The following is a 21,316-nucleotide window of genomic DNA, read 5'->3' as shown; positions in this document are numbered from 1 at the left end:
CTGAACTCAGGTATACCTTTAAGAGGATATTTTTGTTCGCGCGAGGGTACGCGGGTTCGATTTCGAATGAATTAATACAAAGTTTAGGCTTTTGATCGATTCATTATTATGTTCGGCTAGATTTAGGACACACAGAATAGGGTCTTTATATATATATATATATAAAATGATATGATATGAATTACCAATGAAATAGTTAAGAAATAAAATAAATAGATATGATATAAAAAATATTTATTAGATATATTGAAATATTGAAAACATTATGCATTGAAACACACACATGCATAAATTACATTATTGCTATTGTTATTTACACTAAAAATATTTACAATTATTACACAATAATAGATGAATTCTGTTTCCACTTGACTCTGAATTTTAACACTACAATTTATATTAATAATATTCTTCACCTAAATTATCACATATACAAGTTTATTTGCTCTTAACATTATGCTTCTTATTTTTTTATACTTATTAATACTGGTGTTTGTTAAACTACTCTGTTTTAAATTTAACTTAAGAATATGTGCGATATTAACCTCCATAATGCGTACGAACAGGACGCGGCTAAAATTCCTTTCACCAACAGATGTAATACGTAGAATCTGAAACGTAACATCGAAAGTAAGTAATAAATCATACAATTATTTTGTATGTAATAAAATACAGTTACCGGTTCCATCTCCGTCTCGCTTCCTTGACGTCACATTCTTCTTTGAATAGATAAATTCCCATTCCTCTCAAATAGTATGTGAAGTATCTTACCCAATCCACCCTCTTCATGTCGAATGGATATAACTGTAAATGTATAATTTAATTGCATTTATTTGATTTTTTTAAATTTAAACCAGGAAGGCCTAACAGGTAACCCCAATGCACCTTCCTGGCCAGAAATATTGTACATTTGATACAAATATTATTAGTTTTATATAAAATACATATCAATTAATATCCACAGAGATATTGTAGGAATCTAGCACGACTTGTGCTATAACGAATCAAAACCAATGATCTCATCATCGATCCTGTACAAACATGCATAACTCAAGGGCAACGACCCCTTCGACCATTCCATAAGAAAGAGTTCATCGCTCGATCGTAAAACGAACGAAACCCAACAGTGATGTCATCAGGATACCCTACACGTGTCTGAAAAGTCATTAACGCGTCGCACATGCCCACATTCTCAAACGAACGACGTCCTGGCGCTGACCCCATAGCTATAAACCCGGTCTCCGTGACGAGACAGAATGTTAAACGACAGAAAACGCAAATAACAGAATCCAAAGATCGAAAATCGAAAGATCTTAAGTCGAAAGATAAAAAAAAAAAGGTGCATGGTAAACGGTACATACTCACTTAATTTGCGCGAGCAGGATACAACAGGAACAAGAGGAATAAGCTTTTCCTCCCGTATTAATGTGCGCTCGCAGAATACGGGAGGGAAAGCATGTTCCTCTTGTTCCTGTTGTATCCTGCTCGCGCAAATTAAGTGAGTATGTACCGTTTACCATGCACCATTTTTTTTTTGATCTTTCAACTTAAGATCTTTCGATTTTCGATCTTTGCCTTCCGATATTTGCGTTTTCTATCGTTTAACATTCTGTCTCGTCACGTAGACCCCTATAAACCACACGTGTACCGAGCACGCGCCTCGAAAATAGGTCAACACGTGTCTCTAACACACGTGCCCTGGAAACAAAGACAAAGCATATGCACACGGCACGCTCCAACCCAGAACGTATGTAAAGCGACGCACCAGCTCTCAACACCAGAGTGAACCTCTGGAGTTCAACCAGCTCACTTCTCCGAAGCTCAACCTCTTCGTACATACAATAACCATTGTAACAATTGAACAAAAATAAACGATCCTCTTTCAAACTCAACTACATAAGTTCCCATAGGCCAGGAAACGGTCGAAACCTTTAACCCGTCCTATAACATCTATGGTAAAATCTGTAACTTTGCAGCATTTTATACAATTCAAGTTAGAAATGATGAGCTATCGCTATAGTATTCTTACTGAGAAATAGGCTAGAATTTTAGACTTAACAAACCTGCTGATCTTTAGTGTTCAACTTAGTCCACAGCCGTTGGACATTTTCATTGGAGAAGTCCCATTCATGCGTGCAAAAGAATGACAAGACCTCGGCAAACTTGTGAACTTTCCTATACACTTTCAACAACCTGGAATATACAAACATATGAAAAACTACACAGAGTGAGAAGTAACTGAATCTAAAGTTCGACTGAATCTAAAGTTGCACACCTCGGTTTTTGTCCGACACACAAGGCAAGACCGTCGACCAAAACAGCTGGCACCATATGCAATACAATTGTATACAACTTGTTGACAAACGCATACTTGTTCAGTGTGAAACAATAATACCAGACTGCACTGGCGAATGGAAATTCAAATCCATGCTTCTCGTTCAGCTGAAGGAATTGATTCCATGTCAGCGGATTTTCTACTGATGATACATAATTGTATATCAGCATGTTGTCTTCCTTCCTGTAACACATATTAATTTCAATTCAAACACAATTGACTTGGTTAAATACAATGTTTCATATTGATCAAAATTTCGATTTTCATATTTATATACATCTTAAGTCGAAAGATCAAAAACGGTACTATGTATATATAATACATATATATCGATGCGATGCAAACGATCGAAAAGCGCCAGACAGACCGAACCACAGATTAACGACACGTGTACCTTATGCGTGCGCACTGCTCGCACTTACACTAAGCGAAATCTACCCGAAGTCCCGACATACACCTACCCTGTATACGTTCTGTGCTTCTGATACTTTAGTTCCGAATTTCGCCTTATTAAACTCGCCAGAAAGATCCAACTCAATTTTAATAATTGCATCTGTGCACATCGAAAGGTTACTCGTCATCTGATGTGCAATTTTTCATTCGTGAAGTCGAGAATTGCGTTTAAATCAGCCATCCAGTTAATCTGTGGTTCAATCTGTCTGGCGCTTTTCGATCGTTTGCACCAAACCCAATATATATGAGTGGCATAAAATTATCTCTCTTTTTGTCATACAGCCTTGTTTAATGTGCGCGCGCAGAATACGGGAGGAAAAGCCTGTTCCTCTTGTTCCTGTTGTATCGTGGTCTCGCAAATTAAGTGAGTATGTACGACAATTTTTTTATCTTTCGACTTAAGATCTTTCGATTTTCGATTTTTGCCTTCCGATATTTGCGTTTTCGAGCATTTCACTTTCGGGCCCGTGAGGTAGACCCGTTTTGGATATATAGTTGAAGCAAAATAATTGTTTAATAGTCCAGAGACCAAGGCATTATGTCATTCAAAGATTGGTGGTCTATAAATACAAATGTGAACTGAGAAGTCGTTGTTTAAGATCTATGATGCCTCCGATCAAGATATTCCAGCTAGATATTTCGAATATAACAATTACCGTTAAGGAATGGTTTGTATTAGTGTATCTTTTCGATTTATTTTATTTTATTTAAAAAAAAAAATCAATATCACAGAGACTTGACAGGTTGCCCCAAAGCGTCAATGTGATTATAATACAAATAATAAAAATCATAAATAAAAAAAAAACATAAAAAAATAATAAAAATCATAGATAAAAAAAACATCATAAAAAAATAATAAAAATCAAGTAAGAAATATGTACACAAAATAAAAACTCAACATAACTGGCATCGAAGAGGTCCAAGTAATTTGCCAGTAAGTTAAGGAGTCGAACAGCTCTCAAGAGGGGGGAGTTCATGAGCACGTTTGATTTAGCCCTAATTGGCAAAAATATATCACGTTTTCTTAAAACTCTATGATTTTCCGGGGCCCAGAATTTTAGTTTCTCCAGGATAGCGGGATTGTGAATCTCTCCTCTAAGTAATTTTACGAAATGTTTCCCAATAAATAAATCTCTTCTCTTTGCCAGGGAGTTGAAACCCAAAGATCTCAAGACAAAGGCACTAGGGAACAGATATGGATAAAGTGATGGACAGAAAATAAAGCTGTATATCCATCGGAAGATTCCTCGTCAAAAGCAAGAAGTTGAAAGATCTGGCAAACCTTTCTAGATATTTAAATAAATGATAATGTCATATGTTTTTCATACTATGCATTACAATTTTGTTTTAATCTGCTGTAAATGAAACAAAACGGTCCCTGGAGTATAGTCGTACCGAATTATATAGGTTTTTTTTACAATTTGTATAGGTTTTACTAAAAATTTTGATTTTGTAGCATAGCCCTTCTTAATAATAGTAATTTAATATTATTCTAAACAGGTACCTTTCATTACAATTGTTTGCAACATCCCAAGCAGAAGCAATCAGAGCGTTCACGCACATGTCGACGGGTACTATATTGGCATTCATTTTTCCATTGCAGTGTAGTGTCCTTAAAACTCCAGTTCCTGAATGGAAAATAGACTGATATGGTTAAATGTTAATATCATGCATACATATATAAGGTGAATGTGTGTGAAGCTGCATGATTTTTGGAAAAGCGTCGAGCTTAACAAATAAGTCAACATTTGACATGGTAAACCATTTTCAAACAACTTTTCAACCAAATCCCACGAGTAATTTATTGATATTTGTATAGAAAGTGCTAAATTTTACCGGCTAAAAGTGAGCATTCACGTAAAGATTTGTATAGCAATTTTGCTGTCGTAGAAGTTTATCAGTAAATAGCAACTTGTCTGCTTCATAACATATCCTAGCTGGAACGGTCGTTGTCTCAAAATATTATTAAATTATATCGCCATATCAAGGCGAACAGGTTGGAAGATACGGGACGAACGCTTATTAAACGTCAGGGAGATTAACTTTCCGCGTGTTTAAAACGCGTTGTATACGATATTTTATCACCAACGTAATGGCAGACGATACATTAACGTGTATTGATGACCAAAATGAGCAATATGGCAAAGTATTAAAACGATCGGATAAGAGATAAAAATGACCACTGACACGAAAGCCATGTGAAACGTAAAGGAGGTATGTAAAAAAAAATAGACCAAACATTATAATCACAAATATAATATGTATTGATGAAGTTAATTATTCATTCAAGTCAATATGATCCCAAATAAATTTTTGTTTGAAATAGATTCTCAGAAACAAGATCGAAAGATCTTCCTTTCATATGGATCTCTTCATCTATGATAAATATCAGTCATTATAAGAAACTTATCTGCCAACAAATCTATTCGTGAATGTCCACCTAAACCACACCTTTAAAGTCTTCACCACTTATAATATATATTATTTTTATTACCAGCTCCAGCTACTACTCCTGTGGGTCCATAAAGATTATCGACCCATCCTATGACTGGTTCCTGGTATGATGACGTCACTGAAATCATATAGAAAACATATTTATTAAGAGATTAATATGATTTTATTTATGCAATGTGGCTTTTTGTATAATACTTTGAAACTTCTTGGTGCACGAATTGATCTACACCGAGTAAACATCACTCGAGACATACTTTGAAAGTTGTTCGCAAATCGTCTGCAGTGCAAATATGAGGCGAATAACTTGACACCGATTTGCAAACAACGTTAAAAAATAACAATTTTATTTAAAAATACGACGCCATAATATCTTCACTCGAGAAAACGTGTGAAAAGTCAACAAAGATGAATGAAAAATGTGACACGGAAAAAGAAATATTGATCTCACAAGAGTTTTTCGCATCCTCAAGGTATACTATGTATATGGACTAACGTGCCAATTAATGATATGCAATAATCTTTTTTCGCCAACTTTTCCTTGTTGAGAATTATCGCTGCATAGTGTAAACATTTTTAACAAAATTTAACCCTGAAAAATTGACAGTACGTACATATGTATTTATCGTGCTCAGAGCAAATTTCTAATGCAAAAACTAAAAATATAATCAAAATTAATGCCCTCGAAAGCCCACTGCTTTTTTTAATGGAACATACATATCACATATGTAAATGTATCCTTGTCAAATATTTAGTTCAGTTATTTGCAATAAATCTTGCAGTTTTTCATTATATGCAAACAAATAAAAGATAAATCGTAAAATATTTTACAAGGCCAAATATGTAATTAACTCATGCAGCTAAATTTAAACGGGGTGACGCCGGGCATATATGCTTTTAGGGCGAAATCACAAAGAGATGAACGGCACGGCATATCTTCGTGGCTTCCAGTCAAGAAAGGGCGTTTCAGTTCATTGTTAATTTGACAAGTTTCTCCTACATTATTAATCACCGTTATTTATCACCGTCAAGCTTATATAAATACGAGGACAAAATATCACCGAAAATACTCCAGGGGGTGATTTGTAGGACTTTGTGCCATGAATGCTATGTACCATGTGCTAGAGATGCTGCATTTTTTTCGCATGTTTAAAAGTATCTAAAAAAAATGTGAACAACGTCTCGCTCTGTGTAATTTTGACCTAAGCTTTCTCGATATCATTTATATATACGGATTATAAATTACCGTCGAAACGGTAAATAATTTCTCCCAGTACTGTTTCACCAGTTTTTACCGCTAAATGAAAAAAAAAACGTGGATTTGATAACTGTTTGTAGTTACATTTCCTAAAAACTCTAACCTAGATTGAACACCTCAAATAATTAAAAATAAATCAAGTGAATAATTTCATTCATAATAATGAATAATCATAATTGAAACAATCATCTGATCGCATTTATTACGACTTGGTTGGTCTGTGTTGCCACTTTTAAGCATGTACATATCAGTGTAGCCACTTTTACGAATGCTTCATTGGTGCTATAAGAAAACTGTCAAAATAACAATAGCACGCTACTCTTTACAACTTATTACAATGAGTTACTTTTACTATATTACCGCTGTACAAAATTTCATGAGCTACATATAATAAAAGAGAAATGATGAGTTTACTGTAAGCCTTGCATACCTTCCCTACTATTATTCCGCCCAAAATTTTAATCATTTGGACAATTAATATTGGAAATAAACAAACACTTTCATTCCATGAAAACGCTGTAACAATACTGAAAATTCATCATTACAGCGTTTGTGTGTAATGGCGTTAGAATATCAGACAAGTACATTTGTATTTACTGTAATTATTTTCGTTTTTCAACTCTGTAAAAAGCATACAATATCTTTAAAAGCGCTAAAGCACAGATAATTTTTGAATATGATATTTATATGCAGATGATACCGCTTGCTTCACAAGTAGCAAAAAACCAGACACTATTCTTAAAAATCTTGAATTTGCAATTAAAACAATGATTGAAGACTTCACTAAGTGGAAAATTCAAATTAATCAAACCAAAACAGACGCAATATTCTTTAGTGTTAGAAAGCATAAGCCAAGTTCAGATCTGAAAATCCCCTCTGGAGAAAGTCTGAAATGGCAGTCAGTAATAAAATATTTAGGAGTAACGTTCGATAAAAGAATGAGATGGGCACCTCACATTGAGGCAGCGAAATGCAAGACGATGCGGGGTATATCCTCAATATATCCAATATTTAATCGCCATAGTTCTTTATCAACTCAAAATAAAATAAAATTATATCGCGCGCTCATATTACCATTATTAACCTATGCTTCACCTGTATGGAATAACGCCTCAAATACTAATCTTTCCAAGCTCCAAGTAATACAAAATAAATCCCTAAAAATAATTTATAATACACCCATATATACTAACTTGAAAAAACTGCATGCCATATATAATATTCCGTTTGTTACAGACATTACTAACAAACTAACCAGTAGATTCTATGACAGAATCACTAATAACCATACTAACACACTTGTGAAGAGTCTCGGTGATTACAACAAAATTTCTATACCCTTCCGGTATAAACACAGATTAACTAAACACAATCTGCTCCAGGTCATCGACTTTAGAGAGTCTTTAATTAATATTATGTATTAGATGTATTATGAGCATTTATAAGGATTGTAAATAGATTTTCGAGCTCTTTTTCTTATTATGCTGTAGATTAACATTAGAATAATATAATACTATGATTACTAACCAAATTAAATTAAATTGTAAAATAGAAAATGATCAGTAGATCAGTAGCTATTAAAATAGATATAAGATGTATTGTGAACATAATTTCGTAATAATAAAAAGCATTTAAAAATCAAAAAAGATATGTTGTTAATATACAAATTGTCAAATAATAGCTAAGCGATTATCGTACTTGCGCACGATGCGCTAACGTCTAATTTCGAACGAACTTCACGGCGCCGAAAATACCGCCATTGCGAAAAACAAAAGACAGAACAATAATTCATTTCAAATTTGGCGCAACTTGACCCAAATTTTGCACGGTGGTCATTGTCGATTGTAAAATCTCAATCGCAATAATAATAAAGCGCCACCATTGCCAAACTCGAATAGGCAATTTGCATAAACCAAATATAATATGAAGAGGCGATCGCCTAAAAATGGAAAAATGTCTCATTTTCTAGGTCAAGGATAATCGTGCGTTTTCTATTTGACAAAATCGATAGGTAATCGAGCGAAAAATTTGCATTTTCTCATATTACGAAACCAGTTACAGGTCTTCGATCATAATATATTGAATGTCACACGTCCATTAGATATCTATTAATGAATAAAAAGTGCTTGAAGTCATCGATCATGTCGATCATTAGCGATTCGTCAATTTGTTTTGAGTTTATGCACGGTCGCGTATATTGGCCGTGATTCGCTAACACAACGAGCATTGACACTCAAACTCATATGGGAAACGTTACAGTTGTTGGCCACTTGCATTTTAAAGTTAAAATATAATCATGTGACATTACTGAGGACCATTTGTACTGCAATTTATTTCCATAGTTACAAGACAGGTTTCTTGAATGCGTCACTATAGTAAACTATTATAAATATATATTGCATAATTCTATGAAAGGGGAAGGGGTAAGTAAGCGGCATCAGTACTAGTAATTCTCAAGATATAATTATACATACGTGTGCAAACGTCTCCCCTATAGCACAGCAGAGAGGTTTCATAATGTATTTATAATATACTAGTGGTTTTACGTGTCACGACATAAGGTCCAATGCTATAAGATCCAACGACAAGGGCACCACGAAAGAAGATCCACCCGTTAGAATGCCCACCTGCTAAGTGATCCAGACAATAAAAAGCCCAGATGATAAAACGTCCAACCGAAAATCGTCCACCCTGTTAAAGGTCCAGCCACAAAAAGTCCGAAAACAAAATATAAAACATAGATAAAGTAATAATGTTTAATAAAACGCTCCATATTTACATAAATGCGAATACATTTATTTGATACTCTTTGTGGCTTGAAATATTACGCAAGCAGGGTTTCTCAACTAAGACCGCAAACATTTATTGTTAAGCAGGGTTACTTGCTGCCCGGTTTAGAAACCCTGCTTAAAAATAAATGTTTGCTGTCTTAGTTGAGAAACCCTGCTTGCGTAATATTTCAAGGCACAAAGAGTATCAAATAAATTTATTCGCATTTATAAAACTATCATGTAGATATGGCCGACAATTTCAATACAGTAATTATTTTCGAAAACGCATTTAAAACATATTGAAAAAATTGATTTTGCGCTGAATAGATTGGCAGCACCTGACTCGATGTCAGCTGCTGCAATGATTTAATCTTACATTATTTTTTCATTCGGAAATTAATTAAAAAAATTTAAACCCGCCGAGTTTTCAATCTATGTAGAGTATCGAGTCAAATTGACTCGATATCCGATTTATGTAAATATGGAGCGTTTTATTAAACATTATTACTTTATCTATGTTTTATATTTTGTTTTCGGACTTTTTGTGGCTGGACCTTTAACAGGGTGGACGATTTTCAGTTGGACATTTTATCATCTGGGCTTTTTATTGTCGGGATCACTTAGCAGGTGGGCATTCTAACGGGTGGATCTTCTTTCGTGGTGCCCTTGTCGTTGGATCTTATAGCATTGGACCTTATGTCGTGGAACCGTGGTTTTACCCGGTTTCACTCGGTATTTATAATATAAACCGCTTAAACATGACTAATCTAATAGTAAACATTTTATTAAATTTATTTGAATAGTTTTATTTTATATAAATTTATTTGAATACTCATTTGTTTTTTATTAAATTGACTGTCACGAATAAACAAACATATATACTGTATCTTTCGAAATTATATGTATACCAGAATCCGGCGCCTGCGCTCCCGGAGTCTTCGCCCCCCCAGAGTAGGGATCCCAAATATTCGAATATCGAATATCGAATAGTAGCTTTAAATTGTTTATTTGTAGTGTTTTAAGAAGTTCAAGATATTATTAAAATTTTAAGACAATCATTATCTGTAACATCGGATAGAACTAAATGTGCTGTAGATTGAAAATAAAAAAATAAGTCGGTATAAAAAGTATTCGAATATTCGGATTTGGGATCCCTAGCCCAGAGGCTTCGCCCTCGGCGGCTACGCCCCCGGAGGCTTAGCCCTCGGGGACTTCGAATCCTTTGAATCGAAATCGAAAGCGGAATTGATATTGTCGTCATAGAAACTTACCCGTTTACAAAGTTCCCAACGAATGTTACATAATACATATATAAAGTCTCTTTCGAAATTATATATTAGATTTTCAACTTCATTTTGAGTGCTTTGAAAATAATTAAGCTACAATTACCAAAGTGCCAAATTCTACCAATATCGAAAGTGGATGTATCTCCATTCTTCACAGTGCTTCAGAAAATTAAATTAACATAATATGTATAACAGAAATCTTCATGACTCTACAACACTTTCATTTCATTTCCGAAACGGCACAAGGTCACCTATGTAGGTCTAAAAAATCGAATTACACGGCCAAAGGTGCGCCTTTTGTCGTTTGATTTTACTCTTATTTTTATTCGAAGCCTACGAGAGACATTTGGGTGAAAGTGTTTGTAGGATGGAATCTCAATGATATCAACCGGTTAACCGGGTCAAATGGCCGATTGATTCACTCACCGATTCCCGGCCTGAAGATGCCCATGGGCAGGCCTTTGCTGTTCTCTCTGACGTAGTCCTCAGCCAGGGCTTTGGTGAACGTATAAGTGTTAGGCCAAGAACCCAACAATCTGGAAAATGTGATAAACCAGTGTTTTAAATGCACACAGTTAAATCTGAAGCAGGCCGCTTCATACATATATGTAAATGTCAAATTTGCAAATATGAATCCAAGAACTCTGCTTTATATTAGATAAATGCTCGCGATGAATCAACTTTTAGCTCGGACGTTAAGCTTCTGCTTACCGTCAAGAAGGTGCCGGGTTCTATCCCTGAATGAAAATGAATTTTTCAGAGTATGCTGTTGGTCAGACCTGGATTTGTGACTCCAGGTTGATCGTTTCCTATCAGAGTTTGCCAATTTTCTCTGATTTCATTGTTGAAACGGTTCCCGGAAAAAATTGGCTAAAAATCCTTCCTACCTACTATGTCACCACTATTTGAAAATTTGATTGATGTACAATAAAAATTTATGTACAATTCATAGATGTCTCGTTAATTTGCGAGTTTTTTCAGTGTCTCGCAATTCAACGACTTATAATAAAAATGCTGTATTTGTATTTCTAATTGGCCAGGAAGGCGCATTGGGATTTACCTGTAAGGCCTTCCTGGTATATATGTAAAAATTAAATAAAAATAAAAAATAAAATAAAATATTATATTCATTTTCAAACAGTGATTTCGCATGTATGAGTAATTGACCAGTTTTGTTTAAAAACAACCCCCACTGGCATTTCAAATAGCAATAATGCTGGTATTGAAACTTGACCTTTTAAGTCCGTTTCCATTACGATTGATCGTCACTTGCATCGATTCAAATACAATTTTTAGTTTAATTGATCACTTTTATAGCATACGGTTGAATACCGCTTATGTAGACTCATAACCAGCAGCGTGGTCTAGTGGTGAATGTAGAATTATTTCGTACTTGATGTTACGAGTTCGATTCCCCGCTAAGTCTCGTTGCTGGCCAGACCTTGATTTGTCTAGGTCGATCGTTTCTTATCAGAATTTGCCAATTTTTCTGATTTTCATTGAAGCGATTCCTGTAAAATTGGCGTTTCCTTCCCAATTTTCTGTTGCGAACCTTTAGTTATTGTTATATCTTAGGTTTCGCCATATTGCTCACCATAGATGTCTCTGTGGTTGTTTATCGAATATAAAATTCGTATTGTTACATGAAAGTTATTCATCGTTATTTATCGTATTAATACGATGTTTGTAATATATGTATACTGACCATAGATGTCAGATATTTAGATTTACATGTATCTATGTAATAATTATGTGGACCAGGAAGGCGCATTTGGGGTTTACCTGTTAAGCCTTCCTGGTATATTTGTATATATGTATGTGAAAATATGTATGTAAAAAAAAAAAAAAATAAAATAATTAGAGATCGGACCGGAAGCATGCCGTTCATTATTAATTGTTCGCTATGCTTTGTCCAATTTTATGAAGAACCTTTTTTTTGCACTCTAGACACATTGTAAATCTACACTTTGTAAATAGACCCAAAACGCCCTGATTCCTGGAAAAAGCACGCTTTACTCATAATTATAGGGCAACAGCAAATAACAATACACGTTCCAACAATATTGAATGCAAGAGAGCAATAGAAAAGTTTTTCGTAACGCTTCAAAAGCAAATTGCCCTAATAACCATCCGATCTCTATTCATAATACATATGTTTAAGGCACAATCACACTGAATCGTACGCCACGCACGTCCTCGTGGCTTCCAGTTGGGAAAGGCGTTTCCTCATTCCATTTTTAATTCGTACGATCTTATTATTTTGACAAGTTTCTTCTACATTTCTTTAAATATGAGATTAACCGTTTTGACTCATTGTCAATACAAGAAAAATATATCACCGAAAACACTTCAGGGGGTAATTTTGGCCTGGCTTTAATCACTTGGCGTTTTTTTTTAAATGTGAAAAACTATCTAAAAAAAAAACGTGCCGTGTACGATTCTGTGTGTGTGCGCCCTTAATTTACAAGGACCCACCCCCACCTCGCGGAAAAGATGCGCACGCCAGTATTGTATATTAAGAATTGCTTGTGCGCACCTTTTCTGATGAGTGGGGGTAGGTCTTTATAGATTTAGTTAATAAACTATCTGCTAATATGCTTTTTTTATTGAAATAAAAGCGTGTATAGATTACTTACGTGATAGTCGTATCTTCTAGCGTCTTGTCGTCGAGTTTGTTCACCAGTTTTTCAATTTCGTCGCTTTTTACCGAGTATTTGTAGAAAATTTCTCCGATGTCTTTCCTGTAGCAGTTGGAGTAGGCCGTCGACACGTGGACAAACGACTGCAAATATATTCGAAACATTTATTCAATTTTCGACGAGAAACAAGTGCCGTTTTCCTCTTTCTCGTTCCATTGCGGATTTGGTGAATGTCATACGCGCAGCATCCGTTTCAAAATGTACGAAAAGAAAACACTTGCATATGAAATTGACCTGGTTATACATAGTTGAGAGCACGTGCTCGCACTTGTCCAGTCAGTTGACACACATGCAAGTGCAAGAGCGTTTCTAATAACATTATAAATATCGCAGGGTCATCAAAAAACGACACCGTTTTTTTTTCGGATGTAAAAAAAATCATAAATAAATGTGTCAAAGTATACTTTTGGGTGCGAAAACTCGGAGGAAACTTTCTTCTTTCTATTTAATAATTATAACCATCATCAGCTAGATATAATGATAGATTTACACGGTAACTGTAGGCTACATTCTTTTAAAATGCGCCGTAGGTGATTTTTTTTCTCTAAAATTACACATATAAGCATGATAAATCAGAGCAATGATGCGTAGTTGATTTTTCATCATAGCTGAAGAGAGGGGGAGAGGTCACAAATCCCCGATTTCCGTGCTATTTAAAGGTTATATTTAAAACAAATAATAAAAACAAACCGCAAATAATGAATCTTTTTTATCAACAAGTGAACTATTGCGTAGGGGTGGGGTCAGGATCCAAATTACATTTTATACCAGGAAGGCCTTACAGGTAAGCCCTGGCCAATTACAAACAATACAGCATTTTTTATTATACAATTCGCTGAATTACGAGACACTGATAACTCACAAATTAACGAGACATCTATGAATTGTACATAAATTTTATTGTACATTAATCATACTCAAATAGTGGTGACATAGTAGGTAGGAAGCTTTTTAGCCAATTTTTAATCGGGAACCGTTTCAACAATGAAATCAGAGAAAATTGGCAAACTTTGATAGGAAACGATCAACCTGGAGTCACAAATATCCAGGTCTGACCAGCAGCACTACAGATATACAATCGAGGTCAGCTCATGGGATCGAACCCAACGCCTCTCGGTGTTAGGCAGAAGCATAACGACCGAGCTATGCTGCTGCTAAATGTAAGGTCAAAATCACTTCACAGCATTTATTTGACGATTCAGGATGTCCACGCGGAACCACCGCTCACTCCAGAATATCTGATCTACCGCGTGTACCTCCTTTTAAAGGACAGGTTGCACAGCATAGCCCCTCCGATCCATTAGTGTGTCACTTAGGCACTTAAAGGGTTAAGTCGGTCTACCCTAGCGTTTCTATTGCTTACGCCCGAACTCAACCAGGTCTGTGAGAACTCCAGCGTGTCCCGTTGACATAATCCGGGGTGTCCATTGTCCACGCTCGAATCCCATTATCTCTCTATCATGTTCCCACGTTAAAAAAATTTGCCTGCAACGCAACTTATAACTTTATAAGATGGTGTTGATTCTGATATTTAAATAATACATATGTAGATTAACGGAAGAATATTCTATTTTCAAAATTCTTAAAATAGACCCCTCCCCCCCCCCCCGTCATAAAAAGATATAATTTTTTTGTTATTTTAGGGCCCGGGTTCGCTTTCGACGGCCCTGTCTGATGCAATATCTTGATGATCGCATTCGATTGGAAATTGTTTTGGGCTAAATTCATAGCAATGGTGATGGCCTCATGTTGAGAGTTTTAAAACTCAACTTCAATGGTTCAAAAACGGCTTAAGAAAACAATAGAATGAGCCACAGGTGATGATTTTCTTATAAACATATACAAAACCCGCAGTCAAAAAGAACTCGACCATTTGATAAACGTAAATTTGAATTTGTAAACAAATCAAACAAACGCAAATTGTTCATTTTTAAACCAAAACATTTTAGACGGTTCATTTTTTTTAAACATCTATGTATGTACATACATATCTGGCATACATGAGTCTCGCTCCATTATATGGTCTTCTTATCAACTTCGTTACTCTCTAATGTTGGAACGACTCCTTAGATATAAAATCTAAGGAAATTCCTTAGATTTTATATCTCAAGACATTTGGATTTTATTCATATCTGTTCCCTAGTGCCTTTGTCTTGGGATCTTTTGGTTTCAACTTCCTGGCAAAGAGAAGAGATTTATTTATTGGGAAACATTTAGTAAAATTACTTAGAGGAAAGATTCACAATCCCGCCATCCTGGAGGGACTAAAATTCTGGGCCCCGGATAATCATAGGGTTTTGCGAGAGCATGATATATTTTCGCTAATTAGGGCTAAATCAAACGTGCTCATGAACTCCCCCCTCTCGAGAGCTGTTCGACTCCTTAACTTACTGGCACATTACTTTGACATATTTAATGCCAGTTATGTTGAATTGGTGAAACACATCCTAAATAGCACGATATAATTTTTCAATGCTATTTATTTGTTTTTTATTATATGTACATATTTCTTACTTGATTTTTATTATTCTTGATTTGTTTTAACTTATATTTGTATTATAACCACAGTGACGCTTAGGGGCTACCTGTCAAGTCTCTGTGGTATTGATTTTTAAAATAAAATAAAATAAATATGATATGTAAAATCATGATAATGTTATTTTTTGATGACCCTGCGCCGGTAATGGACAAAAGATTTAATTCCAAGATGTTGTCACACTCAAACAAAATTTTCGTGTATAACGATTACACAAATGTATGCATTTTGAAAATTTCGTGAAGGGTCGAACGACAACAACATAAAATAAAAGCACAAAACTAAAATGTCGGCCCCGTCAACGATATTGACGATGGCGACACAATAAATATTGACGATGTTACAAAACCAAGTGTGCTTTCATAATGCCCAAAAAAAAAAAGAAATTTAAAATACTATACCTTTAGTTTCGTCATGGATTTGCAGAGGTCCAGCATTGATTTCACACCGTCCACGTTTATCGCCAGGGCCAGTTTTATCTTCTCGTCAAATCTGACGGTAGCTGCTGCATGTATGACGATGTTCGTCTATAATTAAAAAAAAAGTTAAATTTTTGTTACAATTTACATATTAAAAAAGTTCAAAACTCTTAACCCTAACGATTTTGCAGATAGTATAGATTTGCCTATTTAACTTGAAAAATTTGGCTCTAACAAGTATCTTAGTTAAACCTGCCTCACCGAAGTGGAGTATGCAAGTGCCCCAAATTTTTACGTTTTTCGTAATAACTATGTATGTGGTTTTCAAAGCTATACGCTCTATATTTCTTGTATTCCTAGAAAGAACTACAAGAAATTTATTTTAATAAATTTTGTATGATTTAGAAAAGGTTTACTCGTAAAATACATGTATTCATTTCAACGTTCCAAAGTGTAATTTAAAGGCGGTAGCGATAAGTCATGTTTTTGACTTATCGCTATGCTCTTTCTCTTTCTCTCGCATTGATCGATGAATCAATGCGAGAGAAAGAGACAGCTATATTTACGTAAGCTTTTGTTTTCGTCACTTTTGGTGCGTGGCTATTGAGTCATGCAGTCGCCTGTTGGCCTTACCTATGTGCGTTTGCATGTCGATTCTTGTCGTTATTTTTTAATACAAAAATAGTCAAAAACATGCTATAGGACTAAAACTTTTTTATGCTGATGTACATATAAAATGATTAATAAGATATATGTATATTGAACCGGTCTCCGTGACTTGACAGAATGTTAAATGACAGAAAACGCAAATATCGGAAGGCAGAGATCGAAAATCGAAAGATCTTAAGTCGAAAGATCAAAAAAAAATGGTGCATGGTAAACGGTACATACTCACTTAATTTGCGCGAGCAGGATACAACAGGAACAAGAGGAACAGGCTTTTCCTCCCGTATTAATGTGCGCGCGCAGAATACGGGAGGAAAAGCATGTTCCTCTTGTTCCTGTTGTATCCTGCTCGCGCAAATTAAGTGAGTATGTACCGTTTACCATGCACCATTTTTTTTATCTTTCGACTTAAGATCTTTCGATTTTCGATCTTTGCCTTTTCTGTCATTTAACATTCTGTCAAGTCACGTAGACCCATATTGAACCCATTTGTATTGAGAAAAGCTGTATTTTGATTAAAAAATACTGGGGTCTTACTTGAACCCGGTTAGGGACACTCGTTCGATCTCGACGCTCCGTCCTTCAAGGGTTAAGACTAGACTGTTAGGGTTGGTATTATTTAAGGGTTAAGATATATTAGGTTAAGTAATGGGTAATTGTGTAGAACTAAAACTTTTTTATGTTGATGTATAAAATGATTAATAAAATATATATTGAACCTATTTGTATTGCGGAAAGATGTATTTGATTAAAAAATACTGGGGTTTTACTCGACCCCGGTTCGGGACACTCGTTCGATTTCGACACTGAGTCCTTCAAAGGTTAAAGTGACATTGTATGTAGAAGCAGAATAAAAAAAAAGTAAGTAATGAAATATTACGGCCTTGTATACATTTAATCGTATTTAACAAAAATCATTCGTCGGTCAATGTCATACAATATAACGTGTTTCAGAGTGCATGATGATTTTCAACATTAATACATATGCATATGTATATATGTATGTACATATATAAGGTGACGAGTGCTAAGAAGAATAGCAAAGTCTATTGTATTATAATACGAATTATAATAAAATGTGACCACTTCTTTAATAGTACGGAACAAATACATTTCACTATTTGTATATTGAGTTTTAGTACTTTGTATAAATTAACACAAACACGTTACAAACTTATTTTACGATAAATATTTGCTCAGTATGTATGTATGTATGTACCTTTTCAATGAGCATCTGCCTGTCGCAAAGTCCTAATCCAAGTCCCGCAAACGACACGTCTCCAGGCACGGCGACAATTTTGTGCCTGAATTTAGGCACGTCCTGTTTTAACAAGTCGAAAATCTGAAACAGAAATAAATAAATAAACACTTCAATTTATACTATTCAAATTTTAAATTCAGCTTTCGCAATCCACTAATATTTTGTCGCCCAGATGTCCGGCGCTCAGTTAACTGTCATCCAGGCGTCCGTCGCCCAGTTGACCCGGTCCCTTCCCAACTTTCCAAAGTTGCAACGTTTCGTTACGCGCTATAACGCATAAAATCAATTCTCGAAGTTTTGTTTTAAAAACATAACCCTATATAGTCCGTTCAATGTCTGACTTTGTTCGCCACACAATGAACGGGCTTTATTTGTCTATTTTCATTCTATAAAACAATGAGGGATACGGTAGACTTTGTTTTGATGTAGCTTAAGATAGCTTACATACAAACTAAAACATGGATATGAGTAAATATGAACAATATGAGCACGTTTCGATGCACGTTTTTAGCGCTTTGAAAGATGCAAATGTGCAATCTATCAATGGAAAATCCTTGAAGCGATGAAAAATATTAACAAACTTGCAAGTTCAACAATAAAAACCTATTGAAGTTGATTTTCCTCGAACTATTCAAAAGAAAACATTGAAATTATGTTTGTGTATATTGTGTGGGTAATATAATATAATTGCAATTTAGTTTGTACGCACGACTGCCTTCAAACAACCAGTGGACATTGATTTTTCAAAGAAATACTTGTAAAGTTAGATGTTAATTAAAAAATAAACAATCATATAATAAAAAAGGCTACCTAGTTTATGTTATTAAACAATAATAAAAATTTATTACACACATATAATATGTAAATTTTGAAGGGATTATTTCTCATGTGAATATTATCCTTGAGGCGAATCATAATCGTATAATCGCTAATAACTAATAAACCTTTTTAAAAATAAACTTGATGATTTCCTTAAAATAAATGGGTTTTTGTACTTCTTCCTTTTTTATTACGAGGTTTTTATTAGTTTCACCGAGTGCAGTCGCAAGAAATTCCTTCCTAAACTATTCCAATCGCTTTGAAACTTTGCCATTTTGCGAGGTTTGAACCTCGATGGAGATTTAAATTGTGTCCGCAAAGTCGATAGTGAAATGTAATCGTAATAAACATGTTTAAAAATTTTTAAGTCGGTGACAGCTAACCTTTTTCCATTAGCCTGTAGCCTTATTTTATTTTTATTTTATTTTTTACATAGATATATACCAGGAAGGCTTGACAAGAAGACCCCAATGCGCCTTCCTGGACAATTAATTACAAACAATGGAGCATTTTATCATTACATAAATCACTGTATTTCCAGAAGCTGAAGAAGACGAAACAACAATTAATTAATTAATTAATTACAGAATTAATTCATTGAGACATCTATGGATTTAAAAATTGTACATAATTTTTTACGAATTTGAACATACAATAAATACAGACGATTCGTGACGACAGGAAAGATGATTTTTTGCCAATTTTGAGGAACCGTTTCAACAATGATCAGATACAATTGGCAAACTCTGATAAGAAACGATCGATTTGGATTCACAATATGTTATACTTTCCGCCCCCCACTCGTTTTGTCAGATTTTAATTGTTTAAACGCCTGGAACTTTATCTTTTTCACACTACATCTTATTTAAAGTTAAGTTTATTTTTTGTATTTTTTCTTGTTTTTTTTTGTTTTCATCTATTTTGAGTGGCTAATATTTTCGTTGTTTTTGATTTTTTTTTCATTATCTTGTATTTCTATATTATTATCAAACCCCTTGGGTGCATCGGATTGGTTTTAGTTAAGAAAATTTAAAAAAATGTCCGAGATGTTATTATTTTAGATTTTCTAAACTAAACTAATTTTATTTTACTACCGCCATCTATGTATAAAATTAAAGACTACATAGACGTCACCCAGATTTCAAATTTGCAAACTTCAAACGCGTCTTAAACGATATTTTATCTCTATTGTAATGGCGGAGAATCCATTAACTTATATTGATGACCAATATGAGCAATATGGCAAAGTATGAAAACAATCGGATAAGAGGCAAATTTTTTCCTTAATTGTAATCGTAAGTGAAACGTAAAGGAGGTTTGTAAAAATGTCCGAGATGTTATTATTAAGATATGAAATTTGGCACTATTATGTAAATTCATCTCTAAATTCGTATTAATTCAATATCAAAATATTTTAATACTGCCGAAAGTTTCCAGCTCTGTTCTCCCCCCCCCCCTCCCACCTGAAAGTCGTCCAAATTTCATTGTTTATCAAGAAAAAATGAAAAATCAGATTAACTTTCTTGAAAATCCCTCTCCCCTCCCCCCCTAATACACTATATAAATACTAAAAATTAGTATACTCACAGGATCGTCGAATATTTCTTCTACTCTTGAATGGACATCTTTGCCCTTCTTTTGTCTTACGAGCAGGAAAACGTTCTCGATGCCTGGACACGAGTGCAGCAATTTGTACAGGAGCATCTTTCCCAGAAATCCTGCAAACCAATAAACACTACTATAAAATATTGGGGCATTTACGCCGTCGTCGAAACTAAACGATTGGCTCACCTGTTCCTCCGGTTATCAAAATGTTGGCACCACTGTAGAACTCTTGCAAGACCGTCCCTTTGACAGCGGGATATTCTGTTTGCGGCTCGTACTTGAAATGTTCGGGAATCTTCAACGCGTCTTCGACCATCACATTTTTGTTTATGTTCATATTGTTGTTATTGTTATTGTTGTTGTTGTTTTGCACGATCTTGTCGTAGTGTTCTGCATTGGCCGCAACACCGCACAAGACCTCCGCCATTTTGTTGACAGTTGGTGTAACGGTCGCCATTTTGATTGCGTCGCGTCTTCTCCTGAAATCAAACCGAAATGTAAAATGTAAAAAGGTTTATAACACACCTTGAGGCATTTGACAGATGCCGTACAACACTACCTATATACTAAAATATATTTTCACCAATTCAAGCATTGAAAATGTATCAAACAATGAATTTACAACAAATCGGTGATTACAACAAAATGTCTATACCCTTCAGGTATAAACACAGATTACCTAAACCCAATCTGCTTTAGATCATCGACTTTAAAGAGTCTTTAATTAATATTATGTATTATGAGCATTTATAAGAAT

General features: G+C 34.7%; 1 protein-coding gene and 1 long non-coding RNA gene across 2 annotated transcripts in view; one reads left to right on the top strand and one right to left on the bottom strand.

Moving 5' to 3' along the window:
* The window catches only part of LOC143910004 (uncharacterized), an 805,996-nt gene that overhangs the window by 350,960 nt on the left and 433,720 nt on the right, over nucleotides 1–21,316 (top strand). The gene's annotated exons all lie outside the window — the stretch shown is intronic.
* Nucleotides 219–21,316, bottom strand: part of wat (waterproof) — a 43,283-nt gene continuing 22,185 nt past the window's right edge. The window contains exons 3-14 of the mRNA XM_077446750.1: nucleotides 20,746–21,038; nucleotides 20,542–20,672; nucleotides 18,094–18,216; nucleotides 16,191–16,316; nucleotides 13,191–13,336; nucleotides 10,981–11,090; nucleotides 5,283–5,360; nucleotides 4,293–4,416; nucleotides 2,276–2,518; nucleotides 2,064–2,193; nucleotides 680–804; nucleotides 219–611 (exon numbers count right to left, since the gene is read on the bottom strand). Of these exons, the coding sequence (XP_077302876.1) occupies nucleotides 518–611; nucleotides 680–804; nucleotides 2,064–2,193; nucleotides 2,276–2,518; nucleotides 4,293–4,416; nucleotides 5,283–5,360; nucleotides 10,981–11,090; nucleotides 13,191–13,336; nucleotides 16,191–16,316; nucleotides 18,094–18,216; nucleotides 20,542–20,672; nucleotides 20,746–21,016 (1,701 nt within the window). The 5' untranslated portion in view covers nucleotides 21,017–21,038 and the 3' untranslated portion in view covers nucleotides 219–517. The remainder of the gene's footprint in view (nucleotides 612–679; nucleotides 805–2,063; nucleotides 2,194–2,275; nucleotides 2,519–4,292; nucleotides 4,417–5,282; nucleotides 5,361–10,980; nucleotides 11,091–13,190; nucleotides 13,337–16,190; nucleotides 16,317–18,093; nucleotides 18,217–20,541; nucleotides 20,673–20,745; nucleotides 21,039–21,316) is intronic.

This window comes from Arctopsyche grandis, chromosome 3 (genome assembly GCF_051622035.1).
Source record: "Arctopsyche grandis isolate Sample6627 chromosome 3, ASM5162203v2, whole genome shotgun sequence".
NCBI classification, from domain to species: domain Eukaryota; kingdom Metazoa; phylum Arthropoda; class Insecta; order Trichoptera; family Hydropsychidae; genus Arctopsyche; species Arctopsyche grandis.
Note: the sequence above shows the minus strand (reverse complement) of the source record. Positions and strands in the feature narration are given on the sequence as shown.